At 26.5% G+C, this 10,781-nt stretch overlaps 1 protein-coding gene across 1 annotated transcript in view; it reads right to left on the reverse strand.

Annotated features, from left to right (window-relative positions):
* LOC107446213 (uncharacterized) overlaps positions 1-4,630 on the reverse strand; it is a 57,103-nt gene extending 52,473 nt beyond the window's left edge. The window contains exon 1 of the mRNA XM_021148158.4: positions 4,499-4,630. Within this exon, the coding sequence (XP_021003817.2) occupies positions 4,499-4,501 (3 nt within the window). The 5' untranslated portion in view covers positions 4,502-4,630. The remainder of the gene's footprint in view (positions 1-4,498) is intronic.
* Between the last annotated feature and the right edge of the window lie 6,151 nt (positions 4,631-10,781).

Consider the following 10,781-nt stretch of genomic DNA (forward strand, 5'->3'; position numbering starts at 1 on the left):
TTTATTTTTTTAGTAGGCATTATTAGATAAAATATAACATTTCAAATAAAATAATAATAAAAAACAAAAGTACCTACACAGAGAAATAATTCTCGCATAATTACTATACTGCATGGTAATGGCAATTGATAAAATCAAAAGATACGGTATTTAAACCTTTAATTTGTTAATTATTCCGTTCATACCTTAACGGATTGCCAGGAATTCTAGTTTTGAAAATTATACTTCTTATAACCACACATTTAGCAAAAAACACAATATTTTCAAAAGCAAATTTTACCGAATAAAAGGTTTTTATGTTTATAAAATTACCAAATTTTACCACATTTTCGAAATTTTTTCACTTATTATGAAATAATATTTTATTGCCAACTTTACCAGTATCATAACAAAAGCGCTTCAATAAAAATCTTTTAGGTGTTCCCATAGAGTCAAAAACACGGTAAACTTTACCGTATTCTAACAGTTTTGATCATTTTTCTTTTCAGTGTAGAATAAAGATTTTGCTTCTAAGACAAAAACAGAATAACTATAGTAACCTAAAGCTAAACGCTGATCTAAACAGTTGGTTGTTAGTGAAATTGCTAGGTATTAATTTTATGACCCGCAGTGAATGGACAATTACTGTTATTTATCTTTTCCTGATGCAACATTAAATCACTTCCATTGCCTTGAAGCTAAAGGTGTTTTCTCTCATTTAATAGGACTGTGTTTATTTACTGCATAATTAATTATTCGAAGTATTCGGTCTAATTCACTTCAAGGTAAAAATTGAATTCTATGAAATTTTATAATTGATAAATATTTTCCTCCAAATATGCATTTTACAAAACTATATATATTGATCAAATATAAATATAAATATTATCAAATATGAATATTTTAAGGTATTATTAAATATAGATGGTATTATTCTAAGTATTCCGGCTAATATCCGGTTAAAAACTAACTACAACGGAATTTTAAAAATAAATTCTTATTTTCTCAGAAATATGCATAATACAAAGCTATTTAATATATATAAATCAAATATAAATGTTAAATTATTATTGAACATCCCTTGTAATTACTTAAAATATTCAATCTAATCAATCTAATCGCTCCAATATACATTGTAATTACTTAAAATATTCAATCTAATCAATCTAATCGCTTCAATATACATTGTATTTACTTAAAATATTCAATCTAATCAATCTAATCGCTTCAATATACATTGTAATTACTTAAAATATTCAATCTAATCAATCTAATTGCTTCAATAAAATATTCAATCTAATCACTTCAAGGTAAAAATTAAATATGCCGAAATTTTAAGAACAGATGAATGGTACATGTGTGTTACTGATATAGCTATATGCATTATATTAATCAAATATAAATATAGCGTTTTAAGATATTATCAAGTGTGAATATTTTTTAGTATTATTAAATATTGATAGAATATTCAAAATATTCGGTATAATTCACTTAAGGGTAAAAATTGAATACAACTGAATTTTAAAAACCAATGCATAATATAGAACATGCAGTGCACAACAGAAATATGCATAATATAGAACTGTATAGTATATATCAACCAAATATAAATTTATTAAATTATTAATGAATATCCGTTGTAATTACTTAAAATATTCGATCTAATGTGCTTCAAGATAAAAATTAAATATGCCGAAATTTTGAAAACAGATAAACGATATATGCATATTACGGCTATAGATAAGCATATTACGGAACTATAATATTGATAAAATATAAATATATAGCATTTCAAATTATTATCAAATGTGAATTTTTTTATAGTATTATTAAAAATTTATAATATTGATAGAATATTCAAATTTAATACAACGGATATTAAATACAACGGAAATTTAACAACAAATACACATTTTCACAGAATTATATATTAATATATATTATATATATTATATATATATATATGTCATTTATAGTTTTATTATTATATATATGTTATATTTATATATATATTTATTAATCAAATTTAAATTTAAAGTTTTAAATTATAATTGAATATCTGTTGTATATTCAAAACATTTGGTCTAATAAACTTAAAGGGAAAAAGTAACTATGCCGAAATTTTTAAAATAGATAAATATTTTCACCATTTACATTGATCACATGTAAACATAGCATTTAAAATTCGACTATTCCCATTCTTCAAATGTGAATATTAAAATGCTATATAAAATACATTAATCAAATATAAATTTAAAGTTTAATAAATTATTATTGAATATTTATTGAATCATTCAAAGTATTCGGTCTAATGCGCTTCAAATGTAACATAAAAAACTGATATATATTTCAATTAAAATTTGCAAACGTAAACATAACGTTTGAAAATATTATAAAAAAATTGATATTTTAAATTATTATTGATTATTTATAGTAGTATTTGAAATACTCTGTCTAATAATAACAAATCATAAATTTTGTAAACAAAAATCGAACTAATTATTAAAAATTTAAATATGCAAGATAACACTTTGAAAAACCTACAATTTTAAACGAATTGTAAATTTCTCATTATATCTTGACATGAATCACACAATTGTAATAACTGACAGAAAATGTTGCTATGCAAACCATGGAATTGATTGTGTTTCTATAATTGCAAAAAGTTAACCTTGTTCAATACAATGCAAATGAAGAGTTACAAAAAGAAATTCATTTTTAAGCATTTTCATTTTTATTCATAATGGCTTTTATTTCTTATAATTTCAACCAACTCGTGTTTAACAAGCTGATATGACTAGTAAATAGTTTTGCTGCTTATTTTCTCGTTAAAACAGAATTTGACTATATTATAACATATTAACAAAGAAAATGCATCAAACAAAGCATTTTTTAGAAAAAAATTACTCAACATTTATTAAAAAATTACCGTTTTCAAGCTTATTCACGTTTAACCGTAATTTACACGATGCAACATTATGAACGGAGTGTATCCAGTTACATAACCTCGTGCAAAAGCACCGCAACTAGAGATCTCACTACCAGTAAACTAGACCGAAAACGTTTAGAAAAGATCCACTTTTAGTTTATTTTCTAAAAAAAGATGGCAACACTGAACCAGTGTTAAATTTTATTGGAAATATTGACTTTAATAGAAAAGGTTTCGTTTTCAGTTTATTAAGGGTTACATTTTTAGATAGTGATCTGCCATATTTAAGGGAATAATTGGATAATTTTGATAACAGATATTTTGTATCGAACGATTTTTTATATCCATAAAATAGTGAAATGTAATAATGTTATGATGTAATAATGTTAAATGTAATAATGTAAATGTAATTCATGAATACAACGTTTTAAATTATACTCAAATGTGAATATTCTAAAGTATTTTCATATATAGGTTGTATTATTATAAGTACTCCGGACGAAATTTTAAAAATATATGCATATTTTCTCAGAAATATGCGTAATACAAAGCTATATAATGTAAATTAATCAAATATAAATTTAAAATTTTACATTATTATTGAGCATCCGTTGTATTATTATAAGCATTTGGTCTAATGAGCTTCAAGTTAATATGCCTAACTTTTAAGAACAGAACAAATTATGTATGTATGTTACTGATATAGATATGCATGTTACGGATCTATATTAATCAGTTATAAATATAACGTTTTCTATTATCAAGCGTGAATAATAACTTAAATAACTTTTGGCACTGTTCATTCCTAGCTAAATCTTATAATACTGATTATTTTTTAAATTTATTACCGTTGAAGACCTTAAAAATAGAGCATGTTGAAAAAAATTTAAGAACTCTCATCTGAAATTTAGGCTCACATGTGGTAGGTTGTAAATATGGAGCATTTATTGCTTCTTATTGATTCTGCGAATTTTTTTAAAATAAGGCACCGATTTCAAGTGGGGGAAAATGTTTAGTAAATAGCTGTGTCTAAACATTCGAAAGCTAATTTTATCGGAAGTCACTAAAACAGCACTTAACACGATCCATTAACACTTAACATGACTAAACCATCCAATTATGTTGTTTGATGTTGTATTTCATAACAATAAATTATCAAAATGCTAATTACAATATTTTTGTCTTATTTTGACCTAAATTACTACAAAATAAATAAAAAAGTATGAAAAATATGTTTAATTAAAATTCTGCTTCAAGAAGATAGCAACAAATTTTTCTGGATTTTTCAAAAGATTTTATTTCTATATTTAAATTGATGACAAAACTTTAAGATTTTATTTTTTATTTTATCATTAGATTCATAAATTTCGAATGAATTTAACCATCACTACATATGAATACATTTAATATATATATAATTACATAGTAATCAGACAATGGTCTCTTTAAGCTTTGGAGAAACATAAAAATATGTTTTCATGCAATTTATTTTTCAATTTTAATTTATCACCACTTTTAAAAACCATTTTTAAAAAGAACAAAAGTTAAAAAGGTATGCGATACAAGAGAGATAAAAAGATTCACACTTACCATCTTTGGATATCAAAAACACAACTTTTCCAGTAAGGGTTATTATTTTCCCACCATGAGAAATGAAAAAGACGAGTCTACCTATTTGATGAAACCAAACCCACAACTTTTTTTAAAGCTTATCCGGCAATTGGAAGCCTATTTATATGTTGACCTTAATAAAAAAGACACTTCCCAAGCTACGCCTATGAAATCTGTTTTTGGCGGGAAAACTAGAAATGGAACCAGAATGATTGCGGGTTTTCAGTGATTGACAAAGTTCAACGCTTCCCTTTTCCTCCAGAGAAAAAGTTCTTTTTCATTAATCACAATCTCATATTCACAATTGTTCATTATTACGTATGATTATTCTAAAAGACAGGGAAGATTAATTTATAGCCCTTCATTTAATCTCGACCCCTCTATTCTTTTGTTCGGGCTCTTTTCTTGGTCGCCATTTTACGTAATTTTGGAAAGAACATTATAATTAGGTGTAGTGTTGGCAACACTCTCCGATATAAGAGGAAGAAATGGATTTTTTTTTTTTTAATAGTTCACTTCTTTATTTGCAAAATATTTTTTAATCTTCCTTCCTCCTTTTTGTGCCAAAAAGGATAACTTGGACCTTTTTTTATAATTTGTACCTAGTGACATTATTTATCGAGCTTGTCGAAACAGTTAAAGCAAACAAAATTTTTGATAGTCCTGAATTTAAGAATAATAATGCGACCTTAAAATCATGGAAATAAAAATGAATTTTAAATAAGAATACACAAAAGAATAATCGCATTAGAAGGTTCTTATTATAATTTTATATTCTAATAATCCATGTTTTCTATATTCTTCAAATAAACATATGTCTAGATTTAAATTTTATTTAATGATTTCCTGATTGTCAGAGGCTGATTCATCATGAGACCCAGGCCTAGGGCTCCCACATTTCTGGGGGCTCCCTAAATGTTCCAAATGCATTCTATTTGTATTTTTCTTTAAGAATTGTCTATTAGAAATAAAAGTTAACTAAAATTGAAATGAGTGTAACCTTAAATTTAATTCTATATCTTATTTTACTTATGTTATAAATAACTTATGTATAATTAAACAATATGCAAATTTGGTTTTATATGAATTTATTGGCTAAATTGCCGGAATCGATGATACAGAGCAAAACAAAATGCTTGACCATAACCAAGAGATGGCATGATTCCCTCCGAAATTAACAATCTGAAAAACATTGCTGGATGAACTGAGTAAACGGATAATAATATATATTGATTGGTTGTGTGCATTCTTCTATAAAATTCTATGTTTAGTATATTGGAAATAAACTTACTTATTTTCTAACTATTAATAGTTTAGATAATTTAGTTATTTTGAAAGGATTAATTATTTTTAACCTAGTATGGTTATTTTTAATCGTAAACACTTTAATGGGGAGGACATTGTGTATATCTGCCTATATAACTTGAAAATGATTCTTGCAATAAACCTGGTTACAGCCCTGCAATAATAAAAAAATAATGCTTTAAATATAACTTTCAAAGTATTTTTTTTCTCTTAATGTTACTTTTAAATATAATTCTAAAATACGAAAGACTTTGAATGTATGCAAGATTTTACATTTTTTTTAAACGAAATTGTAAAATTGTTTTTGTTTTAATGAATTTTTTTTTTACCTTTTTATTATTTAAATTTAGTTTCACCTTTATTTTACCCTGAGCTTTTAATTTGCAATGAAATATACAATTCCTTAATGAAATGTTTATTGCAGTTGTCTTATAGGGATTTGAATTAATTTGAGAGTATATTAAATTTCATTGGATTAGTAAATGCTAATTGTATTTCTAAAAAATAAAATTAAAAATTTTACAGCAGAATAGTTCATCAAAATTTATCAATAGGTTTTTGTATATAAAGCATATAACGTTGTTTATTTCCTTACAAATATATTATATCAAGAACTTCTACTTAAAAATATTTTAAACTTTTCTCAAAAGCCTTTCAACTAGTTTACTTCGAATTTTGATACTTCAATCAGCGTAGTATATAAATATGTGAAAATGTTTATACTTTACAGATCAAAATTGCTTTGATTATTATAAAATTATATAACAAAAAGTAATAAATAATTATAACTGAGCTCTTATGTTTTTGTTATCGAGATATGATAAAAAACGCAAAAAGAAAATAAATAAATAAAGTAATGTCAAAAAGCAATAAAATTCCGACCGATCTCTTCGTCTTCACTAAACTATTAGAATAGTACTAAGAAATAGTACACGCACTCGTACTAAGTAAGTATTAAGTTTCGAAAACAAATGAAGTTAATATAGATGTACAGTGCGAAAAAAATAAACTAACCATCTTGAATAACTTTTAATTTAATGATCGGATCTACACATTCTAGGTTTCAATCTTAGTGATTCAAAGGGGTGACCTGAAATATGCTAATTAATTAATGCAGACGATATTTTAAGTTACGAAATCAGACACAAAAACATACTTTCTCTAAATAAACAAACTTTTTTCGACGCACTCAGATTCCTGACTCTAAAAATGTAAGGAGTAGCCTCAAAATATGATCTAAGTAGTTTGATCAGTAGAGCGGTCCTAAGTTTGGATCCCTTATGTTAATTTTATTTATTTATTAATTTTTTTTTGTGCATTTTACCATATCTCGAGAAATTTTTAAGCGAATTGAAACATTTTTGCTCACAATTATAAAAATCGCTTATTTAAAGATAAATCCACTCAAAAAATAGATTTCAGTAATTATTTATTGTTTTATTTAATAATTGTCGAAAACGTTTTGAATTATAAGGTATACAATTTTTACATCATTTTAAAGAATGTAATTCTACTGGGCAAAATACAGAATTTGAGCGAAAATTTGTCGAATAGAATTTTAAAAAAGTCGTATAGTTGGTATGTATTCTCTGGCTGTTCCAAGCCAAATTGATCGTGATATTATCGCCAAAGAGAATTTATGCCAATTCAAATACTAATTATTTTCCTATGAGTAGATATAATGCTTACATTTTGATACAAGCTCTGATTTCGATAATAACACTAGTTCTAATCGTTTCCTGATCGCTAAAAGCAGAAGAAATCGTGATTTCATCTCCAAACTAAATTTACTGTCAATCAAAATACAATACTGATCACTTTTCGACTAGCATTTGCTCGCATTTTAACTGGAGCTCTGTACTGAATGACGATAATTGTAAATGCATTTTATTTTCAAAATGTATTTAACATAATTGTTATCGAAGGAACAATTTTTTTTAAAATTTATACTACTTTCTTATTGCTGTTATGCTTGAATAATTTCATACAAATAATCAAAATATCAAATAAATCTTGTTTTAATGTTTGGATATAAATATAATGACAGATTTCAAAAGTCATTGCTAGCTTAAAGAATTTAAACTCTCAGAAGCCCTGCAAGTTTTCCACGGAACCCCAGGGCTCTTTGGAAGACCATTTGGAAACTGCTAAGCTGTTTAAATTCAGTTCCAATTGCTTTTATGGCCATTGCAAGTAGAAATTATTACTATTTCATCAAGAAACTTTACCATCGATCATTATCCGACGAGCTAGAGTGTACATATTTTTACCGAAGCTCATTATTTGATTAAATTGTATGTTTCAATCACTTCCTGACCTCTACATTCATTTATGGTTATTTTATAGAATCAGAGGGACCAATTTATCACCATTGTTAAGCCTAATTGTCGAGCTATTTCATTGACAACTCAGATCACTTTTCCATTATCTAGAATGCTCACACTTAAACTGGAGCTCTGTGTCTGATGAGAGAATAATCAAAATTTATCGAACTGTTTCCCAATAAAAATATGTAGTTAAATTATTAATAAAAGAGAGAATAATGTTATATCATTTTAGAAATAATGATTTTGAGAATTCTGTAAATATTTAAACGGGGCAAATAAAGGAATTAAAACCATGTTGCTCAATTAGGCATTTTTGAGCAAAGGACAAGTTTTAGTTATTTTTATTGATTTCAAAATTTAATAGATTAATTTTTATTTTAAACTAATTTGCATGAAAATGTGTTGCTCAAGTAATTGAAATTTTCTCTTTTTATGTTTTAAATATATATTTTTAGACTGCCTAAAAGTTGAATGTTAAATAAGACATAATTATAAAAGATGCTATTTTTAAGCTCAAAATTTGTTCGTTGAGAAACCGCGTGTGTTTATTTTCATGCTCTAAATTTATAACGCTTTTTTCGTAGGTTTTAGTGTGCCTCTCTAATTGTTTCCTCAATTTGGTAAAACAGTTGCGAATGAATTTTTTTTTCAATTTTTATAGCTCAGAAAACAAAGTAATTTGTTCAAAATACTAATTCTCTTTAGAAGAAATAGACATTTTAAAATTGAAAAAAGAATGGAATTCTATATTAAATTTTACTCCTTTTAATTTCCATTTTAGATTATTTTTATACATCATGTTTAATAATAAACTGTGGAAGATCTCAAATATGACTTTCAGAGTGAAATTTATGTTTTATGAACCATTAATAAGGCCAGTTCTTTTTGAAAAGTTCAGAGGCACAAAATGAAAAGTTTAATATTTTTTAACATAAATGTTTGAGAATTATTACAAAGATATTTTGGTCCAGCAATGAAATGTTATTACGGATAACAAAAATAAAGCCCATGGATGAAGAAATCTAGACCCGAAGATGGCGTTATACCAGACATATTTTAAGAATCAATAGAGATAGAATTCCTATTGTCTTCAACAGCAGGGCTCCAGAGGAAAAAGGGAAGAGAGGATGTCTAAAACTAACGTGGCGCTGGATGATGGAGTGTGAAAATATAAATGAACCAGTTGGCAGGTTCCAAGAGTTGCTGCATTTGACGGGGGAAATTAGAGAACAAAATTGGGGACTCTATGTGCCCTCTGATAATGATGAGGATTTAAAAATAAGATTGTCATTAAGAATAAATGTACTCAGGGTTTCCTATTTTCTCTACTTTTCAAAAAAATTCTCTTCTAGTGATAGCTATGTTTATGATATAATGTGTTATGATTAATTTGATTGAGAGTTATTTTTCACACCACTGTACATGAATGATTCAAAAACTCCCACGATCCATTTCTCTCATGGAGAGGCTTTTAAAATATTTTCAAAATTGTCAAAAATTCTGAGAGCTTTTGTTTTTAATTGCCTACTTCTCAATGAAATATTTAGCAAAACAAAGTAGTAGTTGGTAGCCTTCGATTACCTTTTATATATTTTAATTGTTTTTTTCGACTTGTCGTTTTTAATTAACGATTAATGAGCTTAATCAATCAAATGACATGGGTAGATATACTAAACTTAATGATTAATTATCTTTTTTTAAATTAAAAAAAAATATCCCACACTTCTTTCTCCTTCAATTGATAAATATCATCACTTACCTATAGTGCAATTTACTTTGTATCAATCCGTTAGTAACAATGCTAATGTTAATTACATGTTCAGTATCGTTTTGAAAATTAAGTTTCATATAGAAACACTTTCATTTTATTTATTTTATTTTATTTTATAACCGGTGTTGAACAGCCCATACAACTTTGAGTTTACTACTATCAATGTTTAGCTAAATAGCCTTGCAATTTTGAACCCTACCCAGAAGACAAGGAAACTCCCGGATCAAATACATGGGACTCTAACCCATGATCCGTCTACCACTGAGGATATTTTACGTCAGCATTAAAGCCGGTGCGAGTCGAATGCAGAATTCATATCGACCAGCCATCGCTGAGATCCGAATCCGGTTCACAGCATTGAGCCTTCACCCTTTATCACCTGAGCCACCACCACGCACTATTCAACGTTAAAAAATACTTGAAACACCTCACTTGTCAAGATTGACCCGAGGCTTGATTACCGAACGGTCAAAACGGGCACTTGCTTTAAGCCAGACATTGTAAGGGCTGTCAAATCTCATAACATGAAACTTTAAATTATAAATTTTTTTTTTTTACTTAAAAAAGATTTTTTATTTTTCAGATTGATTCGTATATACATACTACATATTTAGCAACTCTATACGTTCGGCAACTCCATACTCTTTGTAGAGAATAAAACATCAAAGCAAAATTTCAGATAATCAATGTTGATATTACAATTGTTTTAATTCAGGACGATAAATTTTGGAAAACTGGTATACTCGTTTCAATTTTTATTGTTTAGTTATTAAAATATGTATTGAATAATTATTAAATGTATTGTTCCAAACGTATGCATGCCCATGCCCATTATTGAAATTGAATCAATCGTGGAATA

Source organism: Parasteatoda tepidariorum, chromosome 9 (genome assembly GCF_982258835.1).
Source record: "Parasteatoda tepidariorum strain Cologne lab strain chromosome 9, Ptep-v5.0, whole genome shotgun sequence".
NCBI lineage: Eukaryota > Metazoa > Arthropoda > Arachnida > Araneae > Theridiidae > Parasteatoda > Parasteatoda tepidariorum.